The 16,235-nt window shown below is 47.5% G+C and overlaps 1 protein-coding gene across 1 annotated transcript in view; it reads left to right on the top strand.

Moving 5' to 3' along the window:
- Window positions 1-15,828, top strand: part of LOC134949934 (mucin-2-like) — a gene marked incomplete at its 3' end in the record, with an annotated part of 79,504 nt that extends 63,676 nt beyond the window's left edge. Inside the window, exons 2-8 of the mRNA XM_063938620.1 lie at window positions 3,329-4,617; window positions 4,711-5,313; window positions 5,371-10,023; window positions 10,123-10,254; window positions 10,315-13,034; window positions 13,980-15,365; window positions 15,588-15,828. Of these exons, the coding sequence (XP_063794690.1) occupies window positions 3,329-4,617; window positions 4,711-5,313; window positions 5,371-10,023; window positions 10,123-10,254; window positions 10,315-13,034; window positions 13,980-15,365; window positions 15,588-15,828 (11,024 nt within the window). The remainder of the gene's footprint in view (window positions 1-3,328; window positions 4,618-4,710; window positions 5,314-5,370; window positions 10,024-10,122; window positions 10,255-10,314; window positions 13,035-13,979; window positions 15,366-15,587) is intronic.
- Window positions 15,829-16,235: the final 407 nt, after the last annotated feature.

Below are 16,235 nucleotides of genomic sequence, written 5' to 3'. Positions count from 1 at the left end.
TTGACCGATGGTCAAAATGCTGACAAGGTCAAAATCACGACATGGACAAAATACCGACATTTAAAATACCGACAAGGTCAAAATACCGACATGTAAATGCCGATAGGTCAAAATACCGACATGCATTTTTGTTGTTTTTTGTGTGTATGTCGACATAAGTCAACATGGACACCATATAAAGTGTACCGCGTCCCCTCGCATGGCTTGCTGCGCTCGCCATGCTTCGGGCACGGTGCCTCGCTGCGCTCGGCACACTATTATATTCCCCCTCCAGGTCCACTGGGATGGTAAAATATGAACAAGTCGGTTTCAATGAAAAAAAATCATGAAAAACTCATGTCGGTATTTTGACCTGTCGGCATTTTACATGTCGGTATTTTGACCTTGGCGGTATTTTAAATGTCGGTATTTTGTCCATGTCGGGATTTTGACTATCGGTCAATTGGTGTCGGGATTTTGAACGTCGGGATTTTGATTGGAGGTAAACTGACTGCATCCCGGAGGGGCACCGTGGAAAGGAATACTTAGCGGTCTATTCATGAAGCAGTGAAAAGAGTGGAGAAGTTGCCCATGGCAACCAATAAGCTGCTCCATACAATTGTATAGTATGCAAATTATAAATGTTACTTCAAAGCTGATTGGTTGCCATGGGCAACTTCTTCACTGGCCCACTTCTCCACACTTTTCACTGCTTCATGAATAGACCCCTAAATGGTCAAAAAAGTGATTGTCCAGAGCCAATTGCTGTAAAGATTCCTTTGTGGGACACTGTTTATTCAAATGTGGTTATATGATCATTATTTAAATGTAACTTTTAATATTATTCCTCTAAAAAATGGGTTGTACAGACTATTAGAGAGATATTCATGATTAGTCATCCCATACATGTACAACCAGTTCAAAAGATTTATCATCCTATGGGCGGGATGTACTAAAGCAAAAATGCGGTAAAACCCCCGAAAACGGGTGTTTTACCACATTTTCATATTTGCTAACACCCTACCGCCGCGTTTTCGGCGTCCAGGGTATCGCCATCTTTGGATGGCGATACCCTATAGAATCCTATGGGCTTCTTTTCGCCGACCGCCGCAACCCGCCAACACCGTCGACACCGCCGCAGACGCCGACCCACCTCCCCCCCAGCTTACCTTCCTCCATGATGCCCCGGACCTGGAAGGTAATCTCCTCCTCCCACTAGCAACGCAGCCGGGCGTCCTTCCGGCTGCAGGGGGGAGGAGGAGGCGCCGGGGGCAGCCTGCTGCTGCTTCCCGGCATCTAGCCTGTGTGGGGACCCCATGGAGGTGACGGAGACTCCCCGCAGACCACCTAACAGGTATCGCGGGGGGCCTCCGTCACCGCATCGCGATGTTGATCGCATATGTTAGTACATACGTGATCAACATCGCTGCGGTAACCGGCGAGGTGCGGCGATGTATGTTAATACATCCCGCCCATAGCATTTGATGTGATTATATAACATATAGCATTCAAAATATTATTACAGACCTAAATGGTCTCGTGGTGGAAATATAGTAGCAAATTATTTCTCAGAAATTGAGTTGGCAGAGGAGATTATGGGGGAGATGTACTAAGCAGTGATAAAAGTGGAGAAGTGAGCCAGTGGAGAATTTGCCCATGGCAACCAATCAGGATTGACATAACATTTATAATTTGCACATTATCAAAGTATACAGAGCAGCTGATTGGTTGCCATGGGCAACTTCTCCACTGGCTTACTTCTCCACTTTTATCACTGCTTAGTACATCTCCCCCTAAATTACAAAACAGACTTGGAGACCAATCTACATGGATATCCTTAAAACCTGGACTGCATTGGGGGACCATTGCTCTAGAACTGCAGAGGCAAAATAAAGGCCACCCTGGAGTCATAGGCAACATAATAAATTGGACCCCGTGTTGGTCTAAATAAAAAAGTGAGCCTCTCAGTGCCCATTAGGTCCTATGGGTGATGCTAGGTTGCCTAAGGTATTATTTGGTTGTGGGTGGTGTATGGTGCAGTAAATACAGCAGGGGTATCGCTGGGATCAGTGACACCAGGTGTGCTGAAAAGGGCCCAAGCGCGACAGGAAAGGGACATGGCCTCATTACTGACCCCATTTCATCACTCTGGCGGCATGCTAAGCATTCCCGGAGACACTGTGCTGCCACCAGAGACTTGTCCAGCAGTACTGCTGGCTCCTTCACTAGGGGTCTATTCATGAAGCAGTGAAAAGAGTGGAGAAGTGAGCCTGTGGAGAAGTTGCCTATGGCAACCAATCAGCTGCGCCGCACAATTGTATAGTATGCAAATTATTAATGTTACTTCAATGCTGATTGGTTTCCATGGGAAACTTCTCCATTGGCTCACTTCTCCACACTTTTCACTGCTTCATGAATAGACCCCTAGTGCAGCACCTGGCTACTGTCACTGAGTGTGATGTCACATGGCCGCCCTGAATACAGCATGTACCGGGACATACATTTTTAGCGCCACTCCCCCGCAATACCGCATTGCTGCCCCCAACCGCCCCACAAACACCTCTGCCTGTCAATCATGGAGAGGCATTTGCATTACTGAGATGTGATCACATCTCCCTGCCTCTGCATGCACACTGGCTGGGATTCGGGATTATGCGATCGAATCTCAGATGCGTCATGTAATTGCAAAGCACACCACAATTGCCGATAATCCGTAAATAATAAAACTCGCTAGACCTCTGTGAAACAGCTGAATTGAACATATTATTCTTAAATAATCTACAAAAGAAATGTTTAAGTTCATAATAATGATAATTACACAAAGCTCTGAGACCTTGTACCAGAGATTTATGATTAGACGTGGTAGAGGCAGCGAGCAGGGGTGAATTTAGGGGTCAGGCTGCTCCCAGGCACAACATTATCGGCCGTCCCCCATCATGTCACTGCTCCCTTCATATTTGGGCCTCCCGACTGCCAAAACTGCACTAACCTCACTTTCCCTCCACCAACACAATTTATTGACCATTGACTCTTCCTCACTCACCATTTACAAAGTAAACAAAAAAAAAAAAACCACCTTACCTCATCTTGCCATTGGCCTAGCAGGGCTCTCATACAAATAAGCATGCTGAGCCACCCCCTACCCCCTAAAGCCCCAGAAGGTGTCCTCCCTAGGCATGTGCCTCTTGTGCCTGGTGGGAAATATATCGCTGGCATAGAGATAGATATAGCCTTGTAGGATGATGTCATTATTTTGAAAATATTTTCAAATCATTACAGTTATGAAAATGGTACTGATGTGATATTTTTCATTGTCAACTTTCTCATAGTTCTGCATTATGTATTACAGCAGCATCCATAACAATTGCCACTACAGATCCCACAACTACTGCACCACCCACTACGACTGCTGCTACCGCAACTACTGCACCACTCACTAGTACTGCAGCTCCGCCTGCTACTACTGTAGCTCCCTCAACCACAGCAGCTCCCTCAACTACATCAGTAACCACTACAACTGCAGCTCAGACTACTACTGCAGTTCAAATTACTACTGCAGCTCCCACAACTACTGCAGCAACCACTACAGCTCCCACTACTAACACAGGTCCCACTACTACTGCAGCACCTACTACTACAGCAGCTCAGAGTACTACTGCAGCTCTGACCACTACTGCAGCAATCACAACTGTAGCTCCCACTACAACTGCAACTCAGATTACTACTGCAGCTCCCTCTACTACTGCTGCAACCACAACAATTATAGCTCCCACTACTACTGCAGCTACCACAACTATTGCACCAACTACTACTGCAGCTCCCACTACTACTGCAGCACCCATTACAACAACAGCTCCTACTACTACTACAGCTCCACCTACTACTGCAGCTCCCACTACTACTACAGCTCCCACTACTACTGCAGCTCCAACTACTACTACAGCTCCCATTACTACAACAGCTCCCACTACTACTGCAGCTCCCACTACTACTGCAGCACCCATTACAACAACAGCTCCTACTACTACTACAGCTCCCACTACTACTGCAGCTCCAACTACTACTACAGCTCCCACTACTACTGCAGCTCCAACTACTACTGCAGCTCCCACTACTACTGCAGCACCCATTACAACAACAGCTCCTACTACTACTACAGCTCCCACTACTACTGCAGCTCCAACTACTACTACAGCTCCCACTACTACTGCAGCACCCATTACAACAACAGCTCCTACTACTACTACAGCTCCCACTACTACTGCAGCTCCAACTACTACTACAGCTCCCACTACTACTGCAGCTCCAACTACTACTGGAACAACAACAACAACTATTGCAACAAATACTACTATAGCTTCCACTACTACAGCAGCTCCCACTACTACTGTAGCAACCACAACTATAGCTTCCACTACTTCTGCAGCTCAGACAACTACTACAGCTCCCACTACTTCTGCAGCTCAGACAACTACTGCAGCTCCCACTACTACAACAGCTACCACTACTACTGCAGCTCCCACTACTTCTGCAGCTCAGACAACTACTACAGCTCCCACTACTTCTGCAGCTCAAACAACTACTGCAGCTACCACTACTACTGCAGCTCCCACTACTACTGGAACAACTACAACTATTGCACCAACTATTACTGCAGCTCCCTCAACTACTGCAGCACCCACTACTACTGCAGCAATCACAACTCTAGCTTTCACTACTTCTGCAGCTCAGACAACTACTACAGCTCCCACTACTACCACAGCTCCCACTACTACTGCAGCACCCACTACTACAACATCTCCCACTACTACTGCAGCAATAACAACAACAACTATAGCTCCAACTACTACTGGAACAACTACAACTTTTGCATCAACTACTACTGCAGCACCCGCTAATACAACAGCTCCCACTACTACAGCAGCACCCACTACTACTGCAGTTCCCACTACTACAACAGCTCCCACTACTACAACAGCTCCCACTACTTCTGCTGCTCAGACAACTACTGCACCTCCCACTACTACTGCAGCACCCACTACTACAACAGCTCCCACTACTTCTGCTGCTCAGACAACTACTGCACCTCCCACTACTACTGCAGCACCCACTACTACAACAGCTCCCACTACTTCTGCAGCTCAGACAACTACTGCACCTCCCACTACTACTGCAGCACCCACTACTACAACAGCTCCCACTACTTCTGCAGCTCAGACAACTACTGCAGCACCCACTACTACAGCAGCACCCACTACTACAACAGCTCCCACTACTACTGGAACAACTACAACTATTGCACTAACTACTACTGCAGCTCCCTCAACCACTGCAGCTCCCACTACTACTGCAGCAATCACAACTTTAGCTTCCACTACTTCTGCAGCTCAGACAACTACTGCAGCTCCCACTACTACAACAGCTCCCACTACTACTACTGCACCCACTACTACAACAGCTCCCACTACTACTGCAGCAATAACAACAACAACTATAGCTCCAACTACTACTGGAACAACTACAGCTCCCTCTACTACCACAGCTCCCACTATTACTGCTGCACCCACTACTGCAACAGCTCCCACTACTACTGCAGCAATAACAACAACAACAACTATAGCTCCATCTACTACTGGAACAACCACAACTTTTGCATCAACTACTACTGCAGCTACCACTACTACTGCAGCACCCACTACTACAACAGCTCCCACTACTACTGCAGCACCCACTACTACTGGAACAACCACAACTATTGCACCAACTACTACTATAGCTTCCACTACTACAGCAGCTCCCACTACTACTGTAGCAACCATAACTATAGCTTCCAATACTTCTGCAGCTCAGACAACTAATGCAGCTCCCGCTACTACTGCAGCACCCAATACTACAACAGCTCCCACTACTTCTGCAGCTCAGACAACTACTGAAGCTCCCACTACTACTGCAGCACCCACTACTACAACAGCTCCCACTACTACTGCAGCTCCCACTACTACTGGAACAATTACAACTATTGCACCAACTACTAATGCGGCTCCCTCAACTACTGCAGTTCCCACTACTACTGCAGCAATCACAACTATTCCTTCCACTACTTCTGCAGCTCAGACAACTACTACAGCTCCCACTACTACTGTAGCACCCACTACTACAACAGCTCCCACTACTACTGCAGCAATAACAACTATAGCTCCAACTACTACTGGAACAACCACAACTTTTGCATCAACTACCACTGCAGCTCCCGCTACTACTGCAGCACCCATTACAACAACAGCTCCTACTACTACTACAGCACCCACTACTACTGCAGCTCCAACTACTACTGGAACAACAACAACTATTGCAACAACTTCTACTATAGCTTCCACTACTACAGCAGCTCCCACTACTACTGTCGCTACCACAACTATAGATTCCACTACGTCTGCAGCTCAGACAAATGCTGCAGCTCCCACTACTACTGCAGCACCCACTACTACAACAGCTCCCACTACTACTGCAGCTCAGACAACTACTGCAGCTCCCACTACTACTACAGCACCCACTACTACTGCAGCTCCAACTACTACTGGAACAACGACAACTATTGCAACAACTACTACTATAGCTTCCACTACAACAGCAGCTCCCACTACTACTGTAGCAACCACAACTATAGATTCCACTACTTCGGCAGCTCAGACAACTACTGCAGCTCCCTCTACTATTGCAGCACCCACTACTACAACAGCTCCCACTACTTTTGCAGCTCAGACAACTACTGCAGCTCCCACTACTACTGCAGCACCCACTACTACTGCAGCTCCCACTACTACAACAGCTCCCACTACAACTATTGCACCAACTACTACTGCAGCTCCCTCAACTTCTGCAGCTCCCACTACTACTGCAGCAATCACAACTTTAGCTTCCACTACTTCTGCAGCTCAGACAACTACTACAGCTCCCACTACTTCTGCAGCTCAGACAACTACTGCAGCTCCCACTACTACTGCAGCACCAACTACTACAACAGCTACCACAACTACTGCAGCTCTCACTACTACTGGAACAACTACAACTATTGCAAAAACTAATACTGCAGCTCCCTCAACTACTGCAGCAATCACAACTATAGCTTCCACTACTTCTGCAGCTCAGACAACTACTACAGCTCCCTCTACTACCACAGCTCCCACTACTACTGCAGCACCCACTACTACAACAGCTCCCACTACTACTGCAGCACCCACTACTACTGCAGTTCCCACTACTACTGCAGCTCCAACTACTACTGGAACAACCACAACTATAGCACCAACTACTACTACAGCTTCCACTACTACAACAGCTCCCACTATTTTTGCAGCTAAGACAACTACTGCAGCTCCCACTACTACTGCAGCACCCACTACTACAACAGCTACCACTACTACTGCAGCTCCCACTACTACTGGAACAACTACAACTATTGCACTAACTACTACTGCAGCTCCCTCAACTACTGCAGCTCCCACTACTACTGCAGCAATCACAACTTTAGCTTCCACTACTTCTGCAGCTCAGACAACTACTACAGCTCCCTCTACTAGCACAGCTCTCACTACTACTGCTGCACCCACTACTACAACAGCTCCCACTACTACTGCAGCAACAACAACAACAACAACTATAGCTCCAACTACTACTGGAACAACCACAACTTTTGCATCAACTACTACTGCAGCTACCACTACTACTGCAGCACCCACTACTACAACAGCTCCCACTACTACTGTAGCACCCACTACTACTGCAGTTCCCACTACTACTGGAACAACCACAACTATTGCACCAACTACTACTATAGCTTCCACTACTACAGCAGCTCCCACTACTACTGTAGCAACCACAACTATAGCTTCCACTACTTTTGCAGCTCAGACAACTACTGCAGCTTCCACTACTACAACAGCTCCCACTACTTCTGCAGCTCAGACAACTACTGCAGCTCCCACTACTACTGCAGCACCCACTACTACAACAGCTCCCAATACTACAACAGCTGCCACTACTACTGCAGCTCCCACTACTACTGGAACAACTACAACTATTGCACCAACTACTACTGCCGCTCCCTCAACTACTGCAGTTCCCACTACTACTGCAGCAATCACAACTATAGCTTCCACTACTTCTGCAGCTCAGGCAACTACTACAGCTCCCACTACTACTGCAGCTCCCAATACTACTGCAGAACCCACTACTACAACAGCTCCCACTACTACTGCAGCAATAACAACAACTATAGCTCCAACTACTACTGGAACAACCACAACCTTTGCATCAACTACTACTGCAGATCCCACTACTTCTGCAGCACCCACTACTATAACAGCTCCCACTACTACTGCAGCACCCACTACTACTGCAGCTCCAACTACTACAGGAACAACCACAACTATTGCACCAACTACTACTATAGCTTCCACTACTACAGCAGCTCCCACTACTACTGTAGCAATCACAACTATAGCTTTCTCTACTTCTGCAGCTCAGACAACTAATGCAGCTACCACTACTTCTGCAGCTCAGACAACTACTGCAGCTCCCACTACTACTGCAGCACCCACTACTACAACAGCTCCCACTACTACAACAGCTCCCACTACTACTGGAACAACTACAACTATTGCACCAACTACTACTGCAGCTCCCACTACTACTGCAGCACCCACTACTACAACAGCTCCCACTACTACTGCAGCTCCCTCAACTACTGCAGTTCCCAATACTACTGCAGCAATCACAACTACAGCTTCCACTACTTCTGCAGCTCAGACAACTACTACAGCTCCCACTACAAGTGTAGCACCCACTACTACAACAGCTCCCACTACTACTGCAGCAATAACAACTATAGCTCCAACTACTACTGGAACAACCACAACTTTTGCATCAACTACCACTGCAGCACCCACTACTACAACAGCTCCCACTACTACTGCAGCACCCACTACTACTGCAGCTCCCACTACTACTGTTGCTCCAACTACTACTGGAACAACCACAACTATTGCACCTACTACTACTATAGCTTCCACTACTACAGCAGCTCCCACTACTACTGTAGCAACCACAACTATAGCTTCCACTACTTCTGCAGCTCAGACAACCACTGCAGCTCCCACTACTACAACAGTTCCCACTACTTCTGCAGCTCAGACAAATACTGTAGCTCCCACTACTACTGCAGCACCCACTACTACAACAGCTCCCACTACTACAACAGGTCCCACTACTGCTGCAGCTCCCACTACTACTGGAACAACTACAACTATTGCACCAACTACTACTGCAGCTCCCTCAACTACTGCAGCTCCCACTACTACTGCAGCAATCACAACTATAGCTTCCACTACTTCTGCAGATCAGACAACTACTGCAGCTCCCTCTACTACCACAGCTCCCACTACTACTGCAGCACCCACAACTACAACAGCTTCCACTACTACTGCAGCACCCACTACTACTGCAGCTCCAACTACTACTGGAACAACCACAACTATTGCACCAATTACTACTACAGCTTCCACTACTACAACAGCTCCAACTATTTCTGCAGCTCAGACAACTACTGCAGCTCCCACTACTACTGCAGCACCCACTACTACAACAGCTACCACTACTACTGCAGCTCCCACTACTACTGGAACAACTACAACTATTGCACTAACTACTACTGCAGCTCCCTCAACTACTGCAGCTCCCACTACTACTGCAGCAATCACAACTTTAGCTTCCACTACTTCTGCAGCTCAGACAACTACTACAGCTCCCTCTACTACCACAGCTCTCACTACTACTGCTGCACCCACTACTTCAACAGCTCCCACTACTACTGCAGCAACAACAACAACAACTATAGCTCCAACTACTACAGGAACAACCACAACTTTTGCATCAACTACTTCTGCAGCTACCACTACTACTGCAGCACCCACCAATACAACAGCTCCCACTACTACTGTAGCACCCACTACTACTGCAGTTCCCACTACTACTGGAACAACCACAGCTGTTGCACCAATTACTACTATAGCTTCCACTACAACAGCAGCTCCCACTACTACTGTAGCAACCTCAACTATAGCTCCCACTATTTCTGCAGCTCAGACAACTACTGCAGCACCCACTACTACAACAACTCCCACTACTACTGTAGCACCCACTACTACTGCAGTTCCCACTACTACTGGAACAACCACAGCTATTGCACCAATTACTACTATAGCTTCCACTACAACAGCAGCTCCCACTACTACTGTAGCAACCTCAACTATAGCTCCCACTATTTCTGCAGCTCAGACAACTACTGCAGCACCCACTACTACAACAACTCCCACTACTACTGCAGCTCCAACTACTACTGGAACAACCACAACTATTGCTCCAACTGCTAATATAGCTCCTAATACTACAGCAGCTCCCACTACTACTGTAACAACCACAACTATAGCTCCCACTACTGCTGCAGCTCAGACAACTACTACAGCTCCCACTACTACCACAGCTCCCATTACTATAGCAGCTCAGAGTACTGCTGCAGCTCCCACTAGTACTGCAGTAATCACAACTATAGCTCCCACTACTACTGCAGCAACCACAACTAAAGCTCCCACTACTTCTGCAGCTCAGACAACTACTACAGCTCCCACTACTACCACCTCTCCCTCTACTGCTGAAGCAACTACTACTCCTACTACTGCAGCTCAGAGTACTACTGCAGCTCCCACTACTACTGCAGCAATCACAACATCTATAGCTCCCACTACTACCACAGCTTCCACTACTACTGCAGCTCTGAGTACTACTGTAGCTACTACTAATACTACTGCAGCAATTACAACAACTATAGCTCCCACTACTACTGCAGCATCTACAACTATTGCACCAACTACTACTGCACCTCCCACAACTACTGCAGCTACCACAACTCCTGCAGCAACCACAACTATAGCTCCCACTACTTCTGCAGCAATCACAACAACTATAGCTCCCACTACTACTGCAGTTCCGACAACTACTACAGCTCCCACAACTACTGCAGCAACCACAACTATAGCTTCCACTACTTCTTCAGCTCAGACTACTACACCACCACTTACTACCACAGCTCCCACTACTTCTGCAGCACCTACTACTACTACAGCAGCTCAGAGTACTACTGCAGCTCCCACAACTACTGCAGCAACCACAACTATAGCTCCCACTACTACCACCACCACAGCTTCCACTACTACTGCAGAACCTACTACTACAGCAGCTGTGATTAATACTGTAGCTACAACTACTACTACTACTGCAGCAGCAGCAGCAATCACAACTATAGCTTCCACTACTACCACAGCAACCACAACTATTGCACCAACTACTTCTGCACCTCCCACAACTGCTGCAGCTACCACAACTACTACCACCTCTCCCACTAGTACTGTAGCACCTACTACTACAGCAGCTCAGAGTACTACTGCAGCTCCCATTACTACTGCAGCATCCATAATTACGGCTCTCACTACTACCACAACACCTACTACTACAGCAGCTCAGAGAACTACTGCAGCTCCCACTACTACTGCAGTAATCACAACAACTATAGCCCCCACTACTACTGCTATTCAGACAACTACTACAGCTCCCACTACTACCACAGCTCCCACTACAACTACAGCAGCTCTGAGTTCTACTGAAGCTCCCACTACTACTGCATCCTCCACATCTACAGCACCCACTACTACTGCATCCTCCACATCTACAGCATCCACTAATACTGCATCCTCCACATCTACAGCACCTACTAATACTGCATCCTCCACATCAACAGCACCTACTACTACTGCATCCTCCACATCTACAGCACCCACTACTACTGCATCCTCCACATCTACAGTACCCACTACTACTACATCCTTCACATCTACAGAACCCACTACTACTGCATCCTCCACATCTACAACACCTACAGCTAGTGCAACTGTCACTACTACTCTACCAATTACTACTGCATCCTCCACATCTACAGCACCCACTACTACTGCATTCTCCACATCTACAGAACCCACTACTACTACATCCTCCACATCTACAGCACCCACTACTACTACATTCTCCACATCTACAGCACCCACTACTACTGCATCCTTCACATCTTCAGCAACCACTACTGCTGTATCCTCCACATCTACAGCACCCACTACTACTGCATTCTCTACATCTACAACACCCACTACTACTACATCCTCCACATCTACAGCACCCACTACTACTGCATCCTCCACATCTACAGCACCCACTACTACTACATCCACCACATCTACAGCACCCACTACTACTGTATCCTCCACATCTACAGCACCCACTACTACTACATCCTCCACATCTACAGCATCCACTACTACTGTATCCTCCACAACTACAGCACCCACTACTACTACATCCTCCACATCTACAGCACCCACTACTACTGCATCCTCCACATCTACAGCACCCACTACTACTACATCCACCACATCTACAGCACCCACTACTACTGCATCCTCCACATCTACAGCACCCACTACTACTACATCCACCACATCTACAGCACCCACTACTACTGTATCCTCCACAACTACAGCGCCCACTACTACTGCATCCTCCACATCTACAGCACCCACTACTACTACATCCTCCACATCTACAGCACCCACTACTACTGCATCCTCCACATCTACAGCACCCACTACTACTACATCCTCCACATCTACAGCACCCACTACTACTGCATCCTCCACATCTACAGCATCCACTACTACTACATCCACCACATCTACAGCACCCACTACTACTGCATCCTCCACATCTACAGCACCCACTACTACTGCATCCTCTACATCTACAGCATCCACTACTACTACATCCACCACATCTACAGCACCCACTACTACTGCATCCTCCACATCTACAGCACCTACTACTACTACATCCTCCACATCTACAGCACCCACTACTACTGCATCCTCCACATCTACAGCACCCACTACTACTGCATCCTCCACATCTACAGCACCTACAGCTGTTGCAATTTTCATTAGTACGCTACCAATTACTACTGCATCCTCCACATCTACAGCACCCACTACTACTGCATCCTCCACATCTACAGCACCCACTACCACTGCATCATCCACATCTATAGCACCCACTACTACTGCATCCTCCACATCTACAGCATCCACTACTTCTGCATCCTCCACATCTACAGTACTGTCTAATACTGCATCCTCCACATCTACAGCACCCACTACTACTGCATCCTCCACATCTACAGCACCTACTACTACTGCATACTCCACATCTACAGCACCTACTACTACTGCATCCTCCACATCTACAGCACCCACTACTATTGGATCCTCCACATCTACAGTATTCACTACTACTGTATCCTCCACACCTACAGCAACCACTACTACTGCATCCTCCACATCTACAGCACCCACTACTATTGGATCCTCCACATCTACAGCACCCACTACTACTGTATCCTCCACATCTACAGCATCCACTACTACTGCATCCTCCACATCTACAGCACCCACTAATACTGCATCCTCTACATCTACAGCACCCACTACTACTACATCCTCCACATCTACAGCATCCACTACTACTGCATCCTCCACATCTACAGCACCCACTACTACTGCATCCTCCACATCTACAGCATCGACTACTTCTGCATCTACTGCACCCACAACTACTAAAGCCTCCACACCTACATCACCCACTACTACTGCTTCTTTTACATCTACAGTACCCACTACTACTGCATCCTCCACATCTACAGCACCCACTACTACTACATCCTCCACATCTACAGCACCCACTACTACTACATCCTCCACATCTACAGCACCCACTACTACTACATTCTCCACATCTACAGAAACCAGTACTTCTACATCCTCCACATCTACAGCACCTACTACTACTACATCCTCCACATCTACAACACCCACTACTACTGCATCCTTCACATCTTCAGCAACCACTACTGCTGTATCCTCCACATCTACAGCACCCACTACTACTGCATTCTCTACATCTACAACACCCACTACTACTGCATCCTCCACATCTACAGCACCCACTACTACTACATCCACCACATCTACAGCACCCACTACTACTGTATCCTCCACAACTACAGCGCCCGCTACTACTGCATCCTCTACATCTACAGCATCCACTACTACTACATCCACCACATCTACAGCACCCACTACTACTGCATCCTCCACATCTACAGCACCTACTACTACTACATCCTCCACATCTACAGCACCCACTAATACTGCATCCTCCACATCTACAGCACCTACAGCTGTTGCAATTTTCATTAGTACGCTACCAATTACTACTGCATCCTCCACATCTACAGCACCCACTACTACTGCATCCTCCACATCTACAGCACCCACTACCACTGCATCATCCACATCTATAGCACCCACTACTACTGCATCCTCCACATCTACAGCATCCACTACTTCTGCATCCTCCACATCTACAGTACTGACTAATACTGCATCCTCCACATCTACAGCACCCACTACTACTGCATCCTCCACATCTACAGCACCTACTACTACTGCATACTCAACATCTACAGCACCTACTACTACTGCATCCTCCACATCTACAGCACCCACTACTATTGGATCCTCCACATCTACAGTATTCACTACTACTGTATCCTCCACACCTACAGCAACCACTACTACTGCATCCTCCACATCTACAGCACCCACTACTATTGGATCCTCCACATCTACAGCACCCACTACTACTGTATCCTCCACATCTACAGCATCCACTACTACTGCATCCTCCACATCTACAGCACCCACTAATACTGCATCCTCTACATCTACAGCACCCACTACTACTACATCCTCCACATCTACAGCATCCACTACTACTGCATCCTCCACATCTACAGCACCCACTACTACTGCATCCTCCACATCTACAGCATCGACTACTTCTGCATCTACTGCACCCACAACTACTAAAGCCTCCACACCTACATCACCCACTACTACTGCTTCTTTTACATCTACAGTACCCACTACTACTGCATCCTCCACATCTACAGCACCCACTACTACTGCATCCTCCACCTCTACAGCACCCACTACTACTGCATTCTCCACATCTACAGCACCCACTACTCCTAAATCCTCCACATCTACAGAACCCAGTACTTCAACATCCTCCACATTTACAGCACCTACTACTACTACTACTGCATACTCCACATCTACAACACCCACTACTACTGCATCCTTCACATCTACAGCAATAACTACTACTACGTCCTCCACATCTACAGCACCCACTACTACTACATCCTCCACATCTACAGCACCCACTACTACTGCATCCTCCACATCTACAGCATCCACTACTATTGCATCCTCCACATCTACAGCACCCACTACTACTGCATCCTCCACCTCTACAGCACCCACTACTACTGCATTCTCCACATCTACAGCACCCACTACTCCTAAATCCTCCACATCTACAGAACCCAGTACTTCAACATCCTCCACATTTACAGCACCTACTACTACTACTACTGCATACTCCACATCTACAACACCCACTACTACTGCATCCTTCACATCTACAGCAATAACTACTACTACGTCCTCCACATCTACAGCACCCACTACTACTACATCCTCCACATCTACAGCACCCACTACTACTGCATCCTCCACATCTACAGCACCCACTACTACTGCATCCTCCACATCTACAGCATCCACTACTTCTGCATCCTCCACATCTACAGCACCCACTAATACTGCATCCTCTACATCTACAGCACCCACAACTACTGCATCCTCCACATCTACAGCACCTACTACTACTACATCCTCCACATCTACAGCACCCACTACTACTGCATCCTCCACATCTACAGCAACCAATACTGCTGCATCTTTCACATCTACAGCACCAACTACTTATGCATCCTCCACATCTACAGCACCCACTACTACTGAAGCCTCCACACCTACATCACCCACTACTACTGCTTCTTTAACATCTACAGTACCCACTACTACTGCATCCTCCACATCTACAGCACCCACTACTACTGCATCCTCCACCTCTACAGCACCCACTACTACTGCATTCTCCACATCTACAGCACCCACTACTCCTAAATCCTC

The sequence above is a fragment of the Pseudophryne corroboree genome, chromosome 8 (genome assembly GCF_028390025.1).
Source record: "Pseudophryne corroboree isolate aPseCor3 chromosome 8, aPseCor3.hap2, whole genome shotgun sequence".
NCBI lineage: Eukaryota > Metazoa > Chordata > Amphibia > Anura > Myobatrachidae > Pseudophryne > Pseudophryne corroboree.
This window is presented reverse-complemented; position numbering and strand designations above follow the sequence as displayed.